Source organism: Lissotriton vulgaris, chromosome 4_1 (genome assembly GCF_964263255.1).
Source record: "Lissotriton vulgaris chromosome 4_1, aLisVul1.2, whole genome shotgun sequence".
NCBI classification, from domain to species: Eukaryota; Metazoa; Chordata; class Amphibia; order Caudata; family Salamandridae; genus Lissotriton; species Lissotriton vulgaris.
The window spans coordinates 456,528,640-456,547,374 of NC_141691.1; the positions used below are offsets into that span (position 1 = coordinate 456,528,640).

At 47.2% G+C, this 18,735-nt stretch overlaps 1 protein-coding gene across 1 annotated transcript in view; it reads left to right on the forward strand.

Moving 5' to 3' along the window:
• The first annotated feature begins 379 nt into the window (after positions 1 to 379).
• The window catches only part of LOC147718847 (uncharacterized), a 196,537-nt gene continuing 178,181 nt past the window's right edge, over positions 380 to 18,735 (forward strand). The window contains exons 1-3 of the mRNA XM_086967248.1: positions 380 to 586; positions 2,684 to 3,244; positions 6,587 to 7,588. Coding sequence (XP_086823374.1) covers positions 380 to 586; positions 2,684 to 3,244; positions 6,587 to 7,588 — 1,770 coding nt within the window. The remainder of the gene's footprint in view (positions 587 to 2,683; positions 3,245 to 6,586; positions 7,589 to 18,735) is intronic.

The following is an 18,735-nucleotide window of genomic DNA, read 5'->3' on the forward strand; positions in this document are numbered from 1 at the left end:
CCTGTGGAAGAAATGGAAAAAAGTGTTCTTAAATTATGCCACTGTGTGTGGGCCCAACTTAGGTCTAGAAAGGAAGGTTGCATTACTGGCCTATTACTTGGGCGCAGAGGGGGAGGAAGTCCTAGACCATCTCCCGGATTTAGGGGCACAAGAGGCAAGGGGTCTGAATGAATTTGAAATAAGTCTAAAAAAGTTAGATTTGCACTACCTCCCCAAGACCAGCACAATTATGGAGAGGTACCATTTTGGTAAGAGGGCACAAAAGGATGGGGAATCTATAGAAGATTTTGTGTCTGAGTTGAGGAAGTTAGCTGCAACGTGCAAGTTTGGGGGAGCGAGCGAGGAGAGAATTAGGGACCAGTTCGTTTTGACCTGCAGGATGGAGAGAGTGCGTGAAGAGCTTTGGCTTAAAGATGACCCGCCATTGAGAGAGGTTCTCATTATAGCCAAACAGGTAGAGCACATGTTGCAGTGTGTCAAGGAGATTAAACAGGATGCAGGGGAGAAGAAGAACGATGACAAGACCAATGTCAGCGAGGTGGTGACCGAAAGTGAGACGGTGTCTGTGGTCAAGGGTCAGAAGGCAGTAGGCAAGGAGCAGAAGGAAAGCAGACCGGGAGGGTCATACAAAGGTACCTGCTACAGGTGTGGGAAACAAGGGCACCTAGCCAACGACAAGGAGTGTCCCGCCCTCAGGTTCACATGTAACAAGTGTGGTAAGAAGGGCCATTTCAAACAGTTTTGCAAGAGTGGGCAGGGGGCCAGTAGACAGAATAGAGACAGAACGAATGTGGTGAGCGACAAATTTGTTGTGCAAGTACAAGAGTTGAAGGCGCCAGGTCCCAGAAACCCCTAGTGTAAGGAAGTTACAGCACAGGTTGAAGAGGAACAAGTTGATAGTCCCAAAGACACCATAAAAATTGGGAATGTTGACCTAGATGCATTGTTTGACTCTTGTTCCCGAATAACTATCATTAATGCCAAGGAGTTCTCACGTGTGTCCAAAGGCAAGATAATCTTGAGGAGGTTAGACCTGAGACCAGGAGGGTATGCGGGGCGCCCCATCTCCATGAAAGGGTACTTCCTGAGTAGAATTGAGTACAGAAACAGGTCTACAGTCTCCAAAGTATATGTGTCCACTGTTGGGGACAACATTTTGGGGTGGCGTGCTCAAAAGGGGTTAGGAGTGTACCTCAATCCCAACAGCAATCCCCAGATTTTGATACAGGAGATTCAGGAAGGGGAGGCCGACATCACAAGAGAATTTGAAGGGGTGTTCAGGGAAGAGCTTGGGTGTTTGAAGAACTACTGCCACAAAATCAAATTGAAGAAGAACGCCAAGCCCGTTGTGGCAAAAGTCAGAAGACTCCCCATAGCCATTCAGGAGGAGGTCAGAACCGGACTGGAGAAACTGTGCAAGGCTGGAGTTATCGAGCCTGTGGAGGCGACCGAATGGTTGGCGCCCATCGTGGCAGCGAAGAAAAAGGACGGGTCAGTCCGGCTCTGCATTGATTTGAGGGCACTCAACAAAGAGGTCGTCGTTGACCGATACTCCTTGCCGAACATCACCCAAATGATGAGCATGCTAGAGGGTGCCAAGGTGTTTTCCACCCTCGATCTCACCCCGGCCTATTTCCAGATAAAACTTCACGTGGAGTCTCAAGAACTCACTGCCTTTGTGACGCCCATGGGTGCTTACAAGTTCAAGAGGATGCCTTTCGGCCTAGTCTCGGCGGCTGCTGTCTTCCAAAGTATCATGGGCAACATCCTGAAAGGCATCCCTGGCGTCATGTGTTACCAGGATGACGTGCTGGTGTTTGCTAAGAACCAAGTTGAGCATGATCAGAGACTGAGATGTGTACTGAGAAGGTTTTTGTCCCAGGGTCTTACCGTGAAGAAGAACAAATGTGTTTTTAGCTGTGCCGAGTTGGATTTCCTGGGTCACAAGATTACAGCAGAAGGCATACGTCCCAAGGTCGAGCTCCAGAACACCATTGTGAATCTACCACCCCCCAAGAACAAAGACAAGATCAAATCATTCATGGGGATGTTGGAGTTTTATGGGAAGTTCATCAGAAACTTAGTAGGCAGAACTTACGCAATCAGGCTGTTGCTGAAGAAAGAAAGCGAATTCAAATGGAGCCAAGAATGCCAGAGCGAATTCGAGGATGTAAGGAGAGCTCTTGCGGAAGCCCCTAGTTTGAAGTCTTACATGCCCGGCCGGGCAACAATCCTCACCACTGATGCTAGTGCGAAAGGATTGGGAGCGGTTCTTACCCAGAAAGGTGTGGACGGAGAAGAAACTGTGGCCTTTGCCTCAAGGTCACTCCAAAAATCTGAGAACAACTACTCAGTCATTGAAAAGGAGGCATTGGCGGTATCCTGGGCAGTAGGCAAATTCAGAGACTTCCTGTGGGGTACGCAGTTCACCCTCCGAACCGACCACAAACCGCTGATAGAAGTGTTCAGCAAGAAGGGTTTGGATGCCATCTCCAGTAGGATAAGGCGTTGGGTGGTCAGTCTCCAGGAGTACACATTCAATGTCGAGTATGTCCCAGGAACACAAAACCTTGCAGCTGACTGCCTATCCAGGCTTGTCAGTGAAGTAGAAGCAAGTGAAATGCGAGACAAAACAGATGAAGATGAAGAGGGATTCATGGTTGAGAATGTCTGCACCATCCAGAAGGCGTTAGGTGAAGAAACGTGGAGAAAGGCACAAGAAGAGGACAAGACCATGGAAGAAGTTTGCAGAAGAGTGAGAGATGGATGGAAGCACGGGGACAAACGTGATGAAGATCTGCGGCCTTTCCAGGCTGTCAAGAACGAGTTAACCATTGTTGACGGATGCCTGTTTAGGGGAACAAGACTCGTACCACCAGCTACTGTGAGAGACAACCTGGTCGAGATAGCTCACGAAGGGCACCTAGGTATCGCTAAGACCAAGCAAAGACTCAGGCAGAGCTATTGGTGGCCGAACATGGACCTGATCACAGAAAGGAGAATCAGGGAGTGCATCCCGTGCTGCAATAGCAACAAGGTCCTGAAGCAACAGACACCACCCATGGTGTGTAGGCCGCCCCCGTCAGGACCATGGGATGAGTTGGCTTTAGACATCATGGGCCCGATGTCTGGGGAGCTGCGGACACCTTACATGCTGGTGCTCATGGACCTGTATTCTCGGTGGCCGGAGATAAAACTCTTCAGTGAAGTCACGACGAAGACCGTCATCGGATTCTTGCAGGAGGTATTTATCCGAGAGGGGCTCCCCAGCAACATTCTCACTGACAACGGAGTGCAACTATGCTCGAAAGAGATGGAGGACTTCCTGGAAGAAAGAGGCATCAGACACAAGCGATGCGCATTGTATCACCCAGAAACCAATGGCATGGTCGAACGCTTCAACAAAACCATCAAGGAGAGCGTCCAGCTGGCCAAAGCCAGTGGCATAAGTTGGAAAGAAGAGGTGTGGAGGCGTCTGGAAGCATACAGGTTCACGTCGCATCAGACGACGGGTGTCACCCCGTTCGAACTGCTCCGTGCAAGGACACCCAACACGAAGCTTACCCCAGGGTGGATGGAATGGCACAAGGGGTGGTCGGACCGGACCAAAGAAAAGGACAGTCTGAGGAAACATGAACAAGCCATGAAGGTGAGGAAAGAAGGTTACGACCAACGCAAGGCCACACGAGAGGTTGGTTTCAAAGTTGGAGACAACATCAAAATCAGAGCTCCCACAGGGAAGGCGAGCTGGTCAGAGTACAGCAGTCCCACGAAAATCACAAAACTTTTCAAGAACGCTGTCAAGACCCAAGAGGGGAAAATATGGAACCTAGGGAGAGTTGTAAAGTACCACCCTCCTGTAGAGGTCCCAGAAGATGCTAAGGGGGGGGAGAGGGGTCCTGGGAGGGATAGCGGTTTCGCTGTCAGGAGATCGTCAGGTGTTTCTCATCCGGGCCACAGGCCCAGCAGGAGAGTGACCAGGCCCCCCAGGCGTTTTGATCAATATGTAATGATGTGACTATTGCCATTCTACCTATGTATGGTCTTAACCCATTTCTGGTTTCTGCACTTTGTTTTATCTAATGTTTTCAATTTCCGCAGGGAAGGGGGATGTGTGGTATCTCCATCTTTGCCCCCCGGCTGCTCGCGGTGACATCACTTAGAATGTCACCGCGACCAGCGTTCCAAGGCGAGCGCCGGGGACACTGAGGCGGTGACAACGTTGACAAGAGGCTGTGGCTGAGGTCACAGGAGTTCGTACCTTAATAAACTGTTCACTCCATTCACCACCCTAAGTCCTGGTCGTCTTTATGGTGAATGCTACACACACTCTTGAATGTGGAGGGGGAAGAGGAATTGGGAAAAAACGCATGTCACTGCTAAACACTGTCTCTAGGACCTGATCTGCATTCATCTCATGTTTTGAGTCATTAAGAGAGTAAGGAAAAAAAATAGTACTTACCTTCCTGAATTAAGCTGTACAACAAAATTTTGATGATATACTTGTTAGAGTTGGGTAGCACTCAGCAGCAAACTGTGCTTGTGATTACAAAGTGAATGACAAGCGCGGAGAATCACGCCACGCGCACTTAGGACCCGGCCTCTCCGGACCCCGCCCGCCCCTGGTCTCTGGTGGATGGTCGGGCGGACGGCTCAATCGGCGTCCGGCCGACCCATTTCCGGTCCGGCGATATCGCGTGACCTGGTGGTCAGGGGGTGGAGACTCTGGGCCTATTTAGGGTCAACTCCCTGTGACTGGGGTCTCTGTTCCCACTATCACTCCTGGATACCTGACTGCTCACGCCGGCACTTGGCCATTATCGTGATCCAGGCCGGCTTTCGGAAACTCTAGAAGCAGAAGGATCGAGCACCGTTCGTGTAGCCAGGTAAGGGGTTGGGTGGCTCGGGGGGCCTCGTGGGCAGCCCTGAGTCACAGTGGGTGCTGGGACGGGATAGGATTTTTGCTGCCTTACGGGGCTTACGGCTGTGTGCGGGGATCCTCGTGGTTCGGGCTCCTGCCAGGCAGCACGAGCGGTGCTTAGGGGTGCGGGAGCAGGGAAATCGGGGCGCGTTAGGTGCTATAGCAAGGTAGTGCGAGGAGCGATACAGATAGCATGGCGCCAAAAAAGGGAGGACAAAAGCGAAAAGATTCTGAGCCTGAATTGGCACAGATTATGAAATTACTACTGAAGAAGTTGAGCAAGGAGACTCCCGATAGCGGGGATGAGAGCGATTCTTCCCAGGGGGAGCAGCCCGAGGTAGTAGAGCGGCCGCGCAGGGGGGTGCCACCTAGGGCCGCTCGTCCACCATTAAAGAAGAAAGCCAAGGCGCAGCCTAAAGGAAAAAGGGGAGCCAGGCAGGGGAAGAGTAGGCCTAGCCCTGCCAGGGGGAAACGGGACGAAGGATTAGTAGGTCCCCTCCCCACGCCTCCGTTAGATGCAGAGCAGGTTTACCCTTCTGTTCCCATTCCGAATGTGCCCGCGCCAGTTGACCCAGTGGGTTCAGTTTTGTCCGAGATTAGGGAAGCGCTGAAGGCGTTGGCCCCGGGAGGCGTGGTACCAAAGGTTACGGTCCCTCCGGCCCCACTCCCACCGCAGCCGGTGGCCGCAGTGGCAGCCAAGGGTGATCCGTTAGATAGCTTGCTGGCGTCAGTTTCCATATTAGTGTGCCAATTATCAGCTCCGGATAAAGTATTAGAGAGAGTGAGCACAAGAGCGGTAGCACCGTGGGTGCCCCCTCAGGCCACAGAACAGGGCGCGTTGCAGGACATTCAGAGGCAGTTGGCGCTCTTAGTCGAGTCGCGCAAGGCGTTGCCCAGCGTAGCAATTGGAGCCCATCCCCCCGTGACAGCGATAGCTGTAACACCTACAGGAGGTAAGCCTGGCGACGCTACAGCAAGGAGCAGCGATGTAGGGGCTAGTCAGGGGAACGTGTTGTCTCAGTCAGGGATGTTAGCTACGCATGTGAGTATGGAAATGCGGGAGAAGATTTGGAGGGGTGCCTACGTAGATATATTCTCGCTTATCAGGCTGAAGAGAAGAGAGGAGGATTACAAGAACAGGGAGGGGAAGAGCACTCCTTCCGAGATCGGAGACCTAGGATTGAGGCAACAATAACAAATTGGCTGTTCAGCTTTCACGTTTATGTGACAGTGTTGTTGGAAAAAAGGCCAGAGTTGGCTATCCCGTTGGTGTTTTACACCAATAAGATCGTGAAGGCCCACTCCACTCATGGGGGTTCAGCCTGGCTGACATATGATAGGGAGTTTCGCTGGGCGAAGGAAGAAAACCCCTCCATTTGTTGGGATCAGGTTGAGGTCAATGCCTGGTTAGAGAGCGTGAGCAAGTGAGCAATAGGGAACACCCGGCTAGGCAGCCTTTTCGGACTTCCCAGGGAGGGCCCGGCGAGAAGAAAGGTACATGCTGGGCATTCAATGGCAAAGGGTGCACATGGCCCTCTGGGCAGTGCAAGTTTAAGCACGCATGCGCCTACTGCGGTCACCCGTCGCATCCCGAACCCAAGTGCAACAAGAAATCCAAAGAACGGGGGGTACAGCCCCTAAGGAAATCAAGCCCCCCCCCCCAAGTCTAATCTGCCTACTCCAGTGGATATTGAAAAGATGATTTTTTGGTTGAACAGGTACCCAGACAGGGCAGCTGCTAAGATGTTGTTTGAGGGTTTTTCCAGGGGATTTTGTATCCCAGCGTCTCATGTCCCCCCTATTAGCCAGTGTAGGAACCAAGTTTCAGCGAGAACCCATCCCTCAGTAGTGGCCACAAAGGTGGAAAAGGAGCGGGCCTTAGGCCGAGTAGCTGGCCCTTTCCCGGCTCCTCCCTGGGAGAACTATGTGTGCTCCCCTCTGGGAGTAGTGCCCAAGAAGGAGCCGGGACAATTCAGGATGATTCATAACTTATCTGCACCAAAAGGTGCATCGGTAAATGATGCCATCGACCCGGCAGTATGCTCAGTGACGTACTCGTCCTTTGATGCCGCGGTTCAGAAAGTGAGGGATCTAGGCCGGGGGGCGTTGCTAGCGAAAACAGATATTGAGTCAGCATTCAGCTTGTTGCCGGTACACCCCGAGGATTACCATTTGCTAGGCTTTCAGGTCCAACAGCAATTTTATTACGACAGATGTATGCCTATGGGTTGTGCGGACTCCTGCAAGTACTTTGAGACCTTTAGCTCCATGCTGCAGTGGGTGTTTTCACAAAAGTCAGGATGTAAAGATGTGGTGCATTACTTAGACGACTTCATGGTGATGGGCCCTGCGTCTTCAGATGCCTGCGCTTTGGCCCTGAGTCAGCTGGTGGCTATGTTGAAGGAATTTGGAGTGCCGCTGGCAGCGAGCAAGACAGTTGGCCCTGACACGTGCATGTCCTTCCTGGACATCGAAATTGACACAATAGCGGGGGAATGTAGATTGCCAATGGATAAAGTAAGAGCTTTTTCCCTAGCCATTGAGGTAGCCTTGGCGTGTCTGAAGGTGACGTTGCATCAGTTACAGGTTCTTGTGGGTCAGCTAAATTTTGCTTTGCGCATCATTCCCATGGGGCGCCCTTTCTCGAGGTCTATAGCAAGAGCGATGGTAGGTCTTACCCAGAAGCATCATCGGTTGCGATTAAAAGTAGGGGTTAAGGAGGACCTCAAGGTGTGGCGTGACTTCCTGACAGACTTCAACGGGCGGGTAGTTTGGCCCGCGCCTCCGGTGTCCAGTGTTGAGCTAGGCCTATACACCGATTCAGCCGGGAGCGTTGGTTTTGGGGTGATCTTGGGCCCTTCCTGGTGCGGGGCGGTCTGGCCAACGGAGTGGCACTTAGCAGGCTTGACAAAGAATTTAGCTTTTTTAGAGCTTTTTCCCATTTGGCTGGCAGTTACGGTCTGGGCGGAGCGCTTCAGGGACAGGGCAGTGACCTTTTGGTCGGATAACATAGCGGTGGTTAAGGGTATCAATCGGCAAGGGGCGACTTGCCCACATGTGCTGAGGTTGTTGAAGCTGTTGGTGTTGGCATGCTTAAAATTGAATTTGACTTTTAAGGCTGCGCATATACCTGGTGTTGACAACCATGCTGCTGACGCTTTGTCTCGTTCCAAGTTGCAGGACTTCCGGAGGTTCCACCCGGAAGAGCGCATGACGACGTTCCCTATGTCACTTTGGAAAATTGGAGCCCCACTTTAGCGGGGCTGGTAGGTGCCGCTCTGAGTGATCGCACCAAACGTGCCTATCAGTCACAGTTTAATGTTTACAGATCATTTGTGGAGCAGACAGGAAATGCGAGGATCTTTTCTACTAAAGTGATGTACCCTTTTTTACAGGCTCTGCGGGATCAGGGCAAAACAGTGTCATATGCTAGGACCTCCCTTGCAGCGATAGGCTTCTTTGCTAAAATAGCAGGGGAGCGGGACCCTGGGGCTTCATTCTTGATCAGGAAGGCCTTAGCAGGATGGGCCCGATTAGAGGGGCCACGGCGGGACTGTCGTAGGCCTTTGGATCTCCCGACCTTGATTGATATTTTGGGAGTACTGCCTGTTATTTGCCAGTCAACGTTCGAGGGAACCATGCTGGGGGCGGCCTTCTGCCTGGCCTTCTACGGGGCCTTTTGCCTGGGTGAGATAGTGGGGGCTTCCAGAGTGGACCATGGGGGGGGCTTGCAGTACAAGGATATTTCCCTTTCCCTGGGGGGCTTAGTATTGCGGTTGAGACGGTCCAAGACCAACCAAACAGGAAAGGGGGTCACCATCCATTTGCTGCCAGCCCCTGGGATAGCTGCCTGCCCCGTATCCCGTATGCAGGCGTACCTGGCCCGAAGCCAAGTTGGGGGGGGGGTTCGGCTCTTTTCGTCCATGAAAACGGGGATTGCCTGTCCCAATACCAGTTCAAGGCAGTATTCGGGTTGGCCCTGGGGAATCTGGGTCTAGGTGCAGTGGGTTACTCTTCCCATTCCTTTAGGATTGGCGCCGCAACGTTGGCGGCTGGGGCCGGTCTCGCCCCCAACACTGTGAAAGGCGTAGGCCGCTGGACCTCTGACTGCTATAAGCGATATGTAAGGCCTGAATTGTTGTGAAAACATATGTGTGCAGTGTCTAACTGGTCCATCTCTCTCCTTTCTGATTAGTATGCCCGCTTCCGTGGTATGGGTACTTGGGCACTCTTTCGTGTGTCGCGCGGCAGTGCGCTTGCATCGTAGAGAGGTGGTGAAACCGGCCGCATTGGGCGAGACCAAATTCGTATGGCATGGCGTTGGAGGGATGCGTATCCGACACTTGAGGCGGATCGTCGAGGAGCTCAGGGCACGAGAGCACAAATTGCTTGATTGGATTATCTTGCACTTGGGAGGCAACGACATGGTCGACAGAGGGCGCTTGGCTGTCAAGGAGGCCCTACTGGCAGAGTTTTCCTGGTTGGGGCATGAGTTCCCATCAACGAAAATTGTCTGATCAGGCATGATATCACGCAGGGCATGGGGCCCAGGAGTGCGTCCTAGGTCTTTAAACGTCTCGGTGAGGCGATTGAACGGCGAACTAGCAAGGTTGTGCTCAGTGAAGGGCCGCTTGCGCTAACTCCAGCACCAGATGATTTCCGGAGAAGTGATGTACCACCAGGATGGGGTACATTTGTCGGACTTTGGAACTGATACTTTTATCCGAGAACTTTGGTCATTTATTCTGAACGCAGGTGGGGAGGGTGTGAGACCTGTGGACCTTGGCCACCCTTGTGGCGGAGAAGAGACCTGCGATCAGTAACTAGTGGCTAAACAAAATGGATAGGAGCCCGCCTGTCGGGCTCTATAGGCCAGCTCTGAGGGAGGATATGGCAAGCTCTCCACTGGGAGGAAGTGACCACCGGCTGGGGAGGCTAGGGCGACAGATTTCGAGCCTCCCGGGTGACCCTGGGCAGCCTGGTGGTCGAGAGCTGGGCCCCGGTAATGGCGGACAAGGATCGAAGGGCGGGACCCACCACTCTAAGGGGCAGGTGCACGGCACTTGGCGTAGGGTACCCAGTTGCGAGATGCAAACCAGATGGTGTTCCTCCCTTAGGGTTGGGAAGGTGATGGAGCATGATATGCTCATAAATGTAGTTATGAATATAACTTGTAAATATTAGATATGCATGATATTGCTTGTCATGTTTATACAATGTTGTGAATAAATATGGCCTTTTTAACCCCACTTGAATCTCTTGGTGATTTCAAAATGTGGGGATCTTGCATGTCTAGGGAAGTTGGGCGGCGGGGGAATTTCTGGAGAGTACGGGTCCTATGACAAGCGCGGAGAATCACGCCGCGCGCACTTAGGACCTGGCCTCTCCAGACCCCGCCCGCCCCTGGTCTCTGGTGGATGGTCGGGCGGACGGCTCAATCGGCGTCCGGCCGACCCATTTCCGGTCCGGCGATATCGCGTGACCTGGTGGTCAGGGGGTGGAGACTCTGGGCCTATTTAGGGTCAACTCCCTGTGACTGGGGTCTCTGTTCCCGCTATCACTCCTGGATACCTGACTGCTCAGGCCGGCACTTGGCCATTCTCGTGATCCAGGCCGAAGGTGATGGAGCATGATATGCTCATAAATGTAGTTATGAATATAACTTGTAAATATTAGATATGCATGTTATTGCTTGTCATGTTTATACAATGTTGTGAATAAACATGGCCTTTTTAACCCCACTTGAATCTCTTGGTGATTTCAAAATGTGGGGATCTTGCATGTCTAGGAAAGTTGGGCGGCGGGGGAATATCTGGAGGGTACGGGTCCTATAGCCTGAAACATATAATGGAAAAAATTAGTATAAGGTCTTCCTACTATGAGTTTAATGATACATGTATGCAACCTTATCCTCCATATGTCTTGAAAAATATTGAATGCAGTTCACGATACATTCAGAAAGTTAAATCAAATACTTAGTTCAAACTATTTAGAAAGAATGAAAGATTAGCACTCCAAGTCAAGAAGAAAACTCAAAAGTTCACTAAAGTCTATCCTGACCAATGCCACATTTAGAGAAAACTTGTTCACAAGACACAAACAGGTTTTTGAAAATGCCTTTGCACAAAAACAGTACTGGCTAGAGCAATGCATGATATTAGGTGTATCAGGAATTAAGGTGGAGTGGTGGACTTGATTTTGTAAGATCTGTTGGCGGCCATGGATATCATGCCTCACTCCATCTCACTGCATTGTTTAAGTACATCCAGGATTTCAATCCACAAACGATTCTCTTCCTTCCTGTAGGATGGGACTCAAATGGTAGCCACTACAAGGGGATACTCCCTTTGGATATCACAGGGCTCCATACTTAGTCCAACGCTATTTAACATTTACGTTGTGCCAATTGCCTTCCTCATTGAGTCGCTTGTTATATATTTTCATACTTACACTCATGATGCGTGGTTATCAGTCTATACGGCAATTCAACTGAGGATCCTTAAAATCATGGAAATTGTCTCCATAAAATCTGTATTAACTCAAACCTCTTATCCCTAATCAGAGATAAAAACCAAAGTCATGGTATTTGGGTACACTGCTACTTGCACACAAAACTGGTGACCTCAGATTTTGGGATCTTTGACGCTCTCCCTAAATCAGGGAATCAATTTGGGAGTTATTTTTGATGCCAACTTGTCCTGTATGGCACACATTAAACCTATCTGTAACACTGGTACGTATACTGAAACACATCTGAAAAATAGTCCCTTTGCTGCTATCTGCTTCAAGGGAAAATCTGATGCAGCCTCTCATCTTGTCCAGAATGGATTACCGCACCTCTTTGCTACCTGTCTTTGCAAGGATTGCAGCTTCCCAAAAATGAAGAAGCAAGCATGATCCTGGAACTAAAGAAATGTCCTTCTGTCTCAAATCAGCTGCATAATGTCCATTGCTTATTGGGCATGAAAATATGCTATTTTATAACCCTTTATCTTTGCCACGATGCAGTTTTTGATGTTGATCAAAAACTGCCACATAGCTTGACTGCTCACCTGCTAACATTCCAATGTCCTAAGATCTAAACATGCATTCTTTGTGCAACATAGCCTACTTTTAAACAGACTAGAATAGAACGTTGCACATTAGCGGTGGAGACAGATACATTATAGAACTGCTTGCAGCTTACTCTTCATGCTCTGTCTAACCTAACCATCTTCAGTGGAAATATTACAACCTACCTATACACTAATATTATGTAGTTTTGATGAAGGTTTATGATTGTTTTTTTCTCTTTTCCTGACTGTGGGCCACATTCGACCACTTTGTGTTGTCTCACTAATGCTAAGACACTTCTTTCTGAAGTAGCTGTTGCACTTCACAAATGCTATAATTCAACCAAACATATTAAAGCTGATGGCAGTACACCAACTGGAATATTCTACAGGTTAGTTGATGCATGCATCAATTTTCAAACTGAAGGAAATGTGATCAGACAATCATGCGGCCATAGGAAAGTGAGGGACTTCTAGGAAGTAATATACAAGAGTTAAAGATGGCCCCCACACTTCGATTGAAGTTTGCTCTCATTTGACATGAGACTTTCATTTTTGATCTTGGTTTGGGAAGACACATCGGACACTCTCTATTTCCTTTTCCATCTGAAATCAACAAACTGCATAATGTAATATGGTTAGTTGTACTAGATTAGTACTACTAAACATACTACAAAATGCTCTACAGAAAACTACAAGTGTTAAATTACACCTAATCCTCTCTGATCTTTTTATTGGGAAGATCCTCATGCATATAAGTTTCCGACTTAGTAGTAAATATAGGAGTAACTAAGGAAATACCGGAAAAAGGAGCAAACTAAAAGAGAGGGGGATAGGGAGGAGTTAAGAGGGGTTCAGAGAGTTATAGGGAGGAGTACAAAGAGGTACAAGCACCAATCTACAAAAGATTAATGGGGCAATTATGATTTCAGTAAGAAAGGCTCCGAGCGGCATTTGGTTTATCCAAATCTGATTCGGAACCCATTTTTCAGGCCAACTCAGAAACACACCCGACCGACGAGAACCATTCCGTCATCTCGACTCAGTTCCGATCGGTATTCAAAGAAAACGAGCTGCTCAGAGCCGAATTGTACAGGTCTATGGACCGTGTTTCCGACCGATACACTACAATGTTGGATTTGGACAGTCTTGCCGAATTGCTTTGTCCAACACGGATCAGCTGTTTGAATCTGAATATGGGGGCCTGTAGCAAGCCCCCCTTCACCCAGAAAACTCCAGCTGGTGCCAGGGTGCACCCATGGATCCCCTCGCTCCATCCATGCATGGTGTGGTAGGCATCAAGAGGTGCCCACCACAGGGTGCCAGGTTTTCCACAACCAACTCTTTTTTCAAGTGGAGCCTGTGTTGTCGATCGGAACACAGGCTTCCATTGAACTCAGTGAGAGTTGGACTGAACAGTGTTTGGAAACATTGTACTCGGTCAGTCAAACTCCCCGAATCCGATTCAGTCAGAAATTATTCCGAGTCAGTCAGAATGCTTTCCAACCGACATTGTAATGAGGCCCTAAGTCCTTGGTATTCACAAACTGCACTTTAAATGTACTACAGCCATAAAGGGACCCACCAAGTAGTAAGTTACTCTGGTTTAGGGCTGTAATAAGTCCAATACTCCATAGGGGCTTCCACTGGCACTGTAACACCCTTCCGAGAAAAATAATAGATGCAGGGGCTTAAAATAAAACCCCATAGGAAATGATGTTACACTATATTATTTAAAATAGATTAAAAAAAAGAATAAATATAATTTAATTAAAAAACAAACTCTAAATTAAATCAACATAGAAACAATGCAACAGCAGTATCAACTGAATTTTACATTGGTTATTAAATTAATTTAAATATTATATTAAATTGAAATTCTTTTTCTGAAGTTTAAACTCAAACTTAATTTGACGTCCTAATTGGATCCCCCTCGATCCAAAAATTGTATATATTTTTTGACAGGACAGCAGAGTCATATTCAATGTTCAAGCGTGAGAAACCACATAATGCCTTACGAAGGCTTTTCAAAAAATATTGTTTGATGCTGGTGGTTCTCTAGACGGGGCAGGGCAGGGGCACCATGAAGCTATTTTATTAAATGTTTTTGATGCTCGTGATACCCTAGAAGGGGCAGGGTCACCACCAAGATTTTTTATGAATGTTGCGAGGTGCTGTAGGAAGCACAAAAGAAGTCCCCAAAAAATAAAGTTACAGGAAGTCTTTTGGGTTAATTAATCCATGACCAAAGGACAGCTCACAACCATTATTAAACCACTCTGAGCTGGAACTGTATGCTCTAAAGCTAAATTGTAGGGACTCCTTGTGGTTGATTCTATGTCTGTATTTTGTAGCCACAAAAACGGTTAAAAAAGCACACAACAATAATTTTTTAATACTTTAAAAAATATTTTGTGACAGTCACTATGTTTGGACATTGAACTGTGTGAATACATAAAAAATAAATTTGATTATAGTTAATGTTGATTTTTTGACAGTGGGTGAGCTTTCTATATGTTTATGTGCTGACCCCTTGTTAAAGACAAAAGGCCTGCTTTTTATACTGCCATGTTCTCACCCTTTACAAAGTCAGCAGGTTTGCCTACACAACACCCTTTATATTGTTACGTGACATAGTGTGTGTGGCAGAGGGCACCCACATAGCCCTATGCCCAAACTGTGACTGTGGAGGGTTGGACAAATGACCTGTCCACAGCCCAGGCTTTGCTCCTAACCCCATGTAATGCATGGCCAAAGCCATGTGCATTAAGGGTGTGGTTGCCCATGACAGGATAAGTTCACGACTGAGTCACAGAACAGGCATTGCGCCAAACGCTGCTTACTGTAGAAGGCCATGCACAGTGGCCTAACCACAGGTGCACAGTGATAGACAGCGCTAGCAATATTTATATTTGATTTAGTTATTTGAGATAACTATATCTAGTGAATTTTTACGTTTTTCTTATTTTAAAACTATATGTTTTAACTGACATTTTCAACTAACTATAATTTACTTGTAACCTTTGCTTGTTTCAGTGAATACACACGCACATACACACACATGGGAAACACTGGTACAAATGTACTTTGTTTGCATATAACACAGCACAGCAGTGAAAGCAAAACATCTCTCCCTCAGCCAAGGGAGTTAGTTGAAAGCCCTTTCTCGGATATACAATACAAACTAATCCGGGCAATGCTCTCGCCGAACTACGATTCGGCTGGTGATGTAGAAAATAGAAACTCATTAAGATGCATGTATATAATAAGGGAGCTAGATTATATGATCCGGGCTAGGTCCCTACATTGCTACATTGTCAGATATACCTGAATAGGCCTCTCAGTATTCATGGTAATTAGTGAGCCCCGTCAATGAAAGGCACATCCAAAGTATTCTTATCCCAAAGTTGTAATTGGGATTTTCCAAAAGCAGCTGTCTTAGAAACAACTGCAAAATAATTGGTGTCATATAATGAATTCTGTCATATGATTGTGAAAAAAGCTCATGTTCTTTTACCAGCTTCTTACTATCTTGCAGTGATGTAAGCATAGTTAGCAATTGATACAGTCAAGATGTTAAACAAATATATATATAACGTTCCTTTACGTTCCATTTAGTCTATGACTTTAGAAAGAAACATATGACTGGAGAGAAAACAGCCCAAAAGAAATTCTTATTCAACACTCACTTCAGAAGAGAATGCTCTTTATTTGCAACTACAAATTATGGTAATAAAAAACTATACATTCATAACTTCCACTGTGTATTGCAGTGCTTAATTTGTGCCGGTGCTTTCCGGTGCTTAGCACCAGCCCTTAATAATCAGGGCCCGGTCCACAAGTGATTGATTTCTGATATGTTTAATTAATGGTGTTTACCCCACTACTGGACTTGTCGTCCAGAGTAATGCCCGTCTGTCTCAACAGTCAGAGTGAGTCCGTTCCAGCAGAGTGTGTTGCGGCTTGGGCAGCGCCTGCGCAGCTGTGCGAGTGAGCCTGTCCCTGGCTGAGCCAAGAGGAGAAAGGAGATTTTGTATGAATTTCAACATTCTCAATCTGATATTTTGAAGTTCCGGCCCAGTGTTCAGTGTTGCCGGGCCGGTGGGCGGGACACTGACAGTGCTTAATTAGTAAAATATAAAGTGCAGGTGCTCAAATGTTTGTCAGGGGCCACACCTACTTTTCTCCAGCTCCACCTAATTCCTCCACTGGCTCCACCCACTTACTCTATTAGCTCCACCCACATCTTCAACTGGCACTGCTAAAAGTCAGACCTACTACCTGATATGAATTTCAGCAAAGGAGCCTTCCTCATAGTAAGATTTTGATAGGAGGTTCCCCTGCCCTGTGAACATTTTGTAAAAGATTAGATCAAAAGTGGTTTAAAGCACAATTTTATAAATACATTATCTAAAATCAATAATAGATTGAATGTCAGTGCTCTATGTGCTGATTTGGGGAAAGGGCAATACTGGGGTATGCAATTTGTAACAGTCTATGAGTTCAAAGAAACAACTTTTACATAGATTATGTGACAAAATAAACCAAAATGTTGTGAAAACGCTCTAAACAGATAAACGGAATACAATCATGCAATACACTTGAATGAGTCAGTAACTGTCACTTCCAGTGGCCCAAGAGGTATTGTTGGGTTAATAAATAGTGTTGACTGTAGGAAGCACATTTTTCCACAATCCTATACTCACCAACCCAAAGGGCCTGAACTTCCTGCTCTATCCAGTGCTGTGGTAGAGTTCCTGCATATCAGCTGATGTGCTTTGGATAGTTGAGTAGCTATCAGACATCTCTAGTTATTATTTGTTAATAATATGTATGTAGGCATAGGCTAGCTCTACGAAACAGTGGTAACTATTTAAGATGGCTTGACATCGGACTCTGAACACAGCCACCCTTCCTGCTGTACCCCTCCTAAGCAACCCAGCATTAGCCTAGCTCTCCATACAACCTCCTCATAATTTTAGTTAGTTGAAGTCTTCAAAAGGTCTCCCACCTCAGAGCCCTCCATCCTGGAGTGCTAAACCAGCCAAGAGTAACTGAAGTGACATCATATGCAATTAACATTATAAGAAGTAACGTCACACGACCTTTGGCCTTGAGTAGATAATAGGAGGTGACACTGTACAGCCTGTGATCCTGCACTAAGATTAAAGCGAGTAGTCTTAAAATCCCACATTAATGGATAAAGTGCAGCATGGAAGTTGCTTGAGGAACTTTGTGCCCACAGATGACTTGTCATCCCTAAATAACCCTTCCTATAAATTTGGTGATGGCTCATGTGAGTCTTAGAAGCACCTGTATTGCTGAAAGAACTTTTTTAATGGTCAAAATGGAAAACTTGTCCACGCTCTGGGATGCCACTTATGAACAGTCATGCTCCAAAGAGCAGAGGACTGAGGACCAGGTTCTGCTTCACTCCACGTTACCCTTTTACTCTCTTACACTGTCTCTCCTGTAATGGAGCTGAGAGAGCGCAATTTGAGTAAAATGTAGAAGTGCACCATATTTACAAGCACGTTGCACGAGTTTAGTTAAAGGAACATATAAGAGTGTTGAATTTATAGAGTGCATACACATACGAGTGTTTAATTAATACAGAATGCATATATCAGTGTGAAAAGCTAATGTAGTAATGTTTAGAGATGTTAGAATGTTATTAATTTCCATGTTATGTGGCTGTTGCAGAAGAGAATGTAATGCTGCCAAACGTAGAAACGTGTAGGCCTCATGGCAGTTCATTAAGAAAGAAAACGTGCCTTTACATTTTCACATAAGATGGATTACTGTTGTTATAATTCAAAGTATTATTGATCATAGACTGAAAATATATGTTTTATAGAAGTGTTTCCTATAACCAGAGTGTGTAATAAGTTAGAATACTGTTTTAGGCTGAGAAATAAAGCTTAATAGAGTGCACAGGCCTGTTTGATGTAATTCTAGTGGGCCTGGAGAGATAAGTTGTTTCTTTTGATCTGCATGTGCTAGTTAAAATCAGGTCGTGTTAAGCATAAATTGTGGACCATGCTCGAAGGTTTACGACTTGTGAGATAAGCTGGAGGCCGGAATTTGGGGCCCACTTCATGGGTGTCTGTTTGCAGGTGCGAGGGGGTTCCAATCAAGAGAGTGATGAATAGAGCTCTGTTCTGGGAGACAGGCACAGGCCTGGAGGAGGCTTCAGGAATTTCATGGGGGTACCGTCTTGCCGGAGAAAAGCCTGAAAAGCAAGGTCAACGCTAACAAGGATCTCAGAGGAGTATCAGCATGGAAAAAGCCAGAACCGACACCACGTGAGGGGTGTACGTGAGGGGCGTCTCTGAGGGGCGTTTCAACTGTAATTGTGATTTTGTATTAGGGACAGCACCCTTGGGTGGAGTTAGAGCAGATGGCCTGAGAAACCTTAGAGAGCGGATGGGTAGGCAGAGAGGGCACAACTGCGATGCACAGATTTACAATAAAGACTAAGGGAAAGTGAGTGATCTTCTTTGGAAGTCACCACGGCTGACACCTTTTTTAGTTTAGGATCCTGCTAAGTAGGGATGTCACTTAGTCTAGTGTGGGGACAGTCTAATCTGGATTTTTCTTCCTTTTGTAAATGACGCTCAAGTTACAACTTGTGTCAATTCTTGCAAACTTGCTGATCTTTGAATTAGTCTTGGTGATATTCTTCTGTCGCCTAAGAGCATTTAGAGAATTCATGTTTGTATTGAGGCCAGTGTATCTTTTGAACCTTATATTGAGATGTTT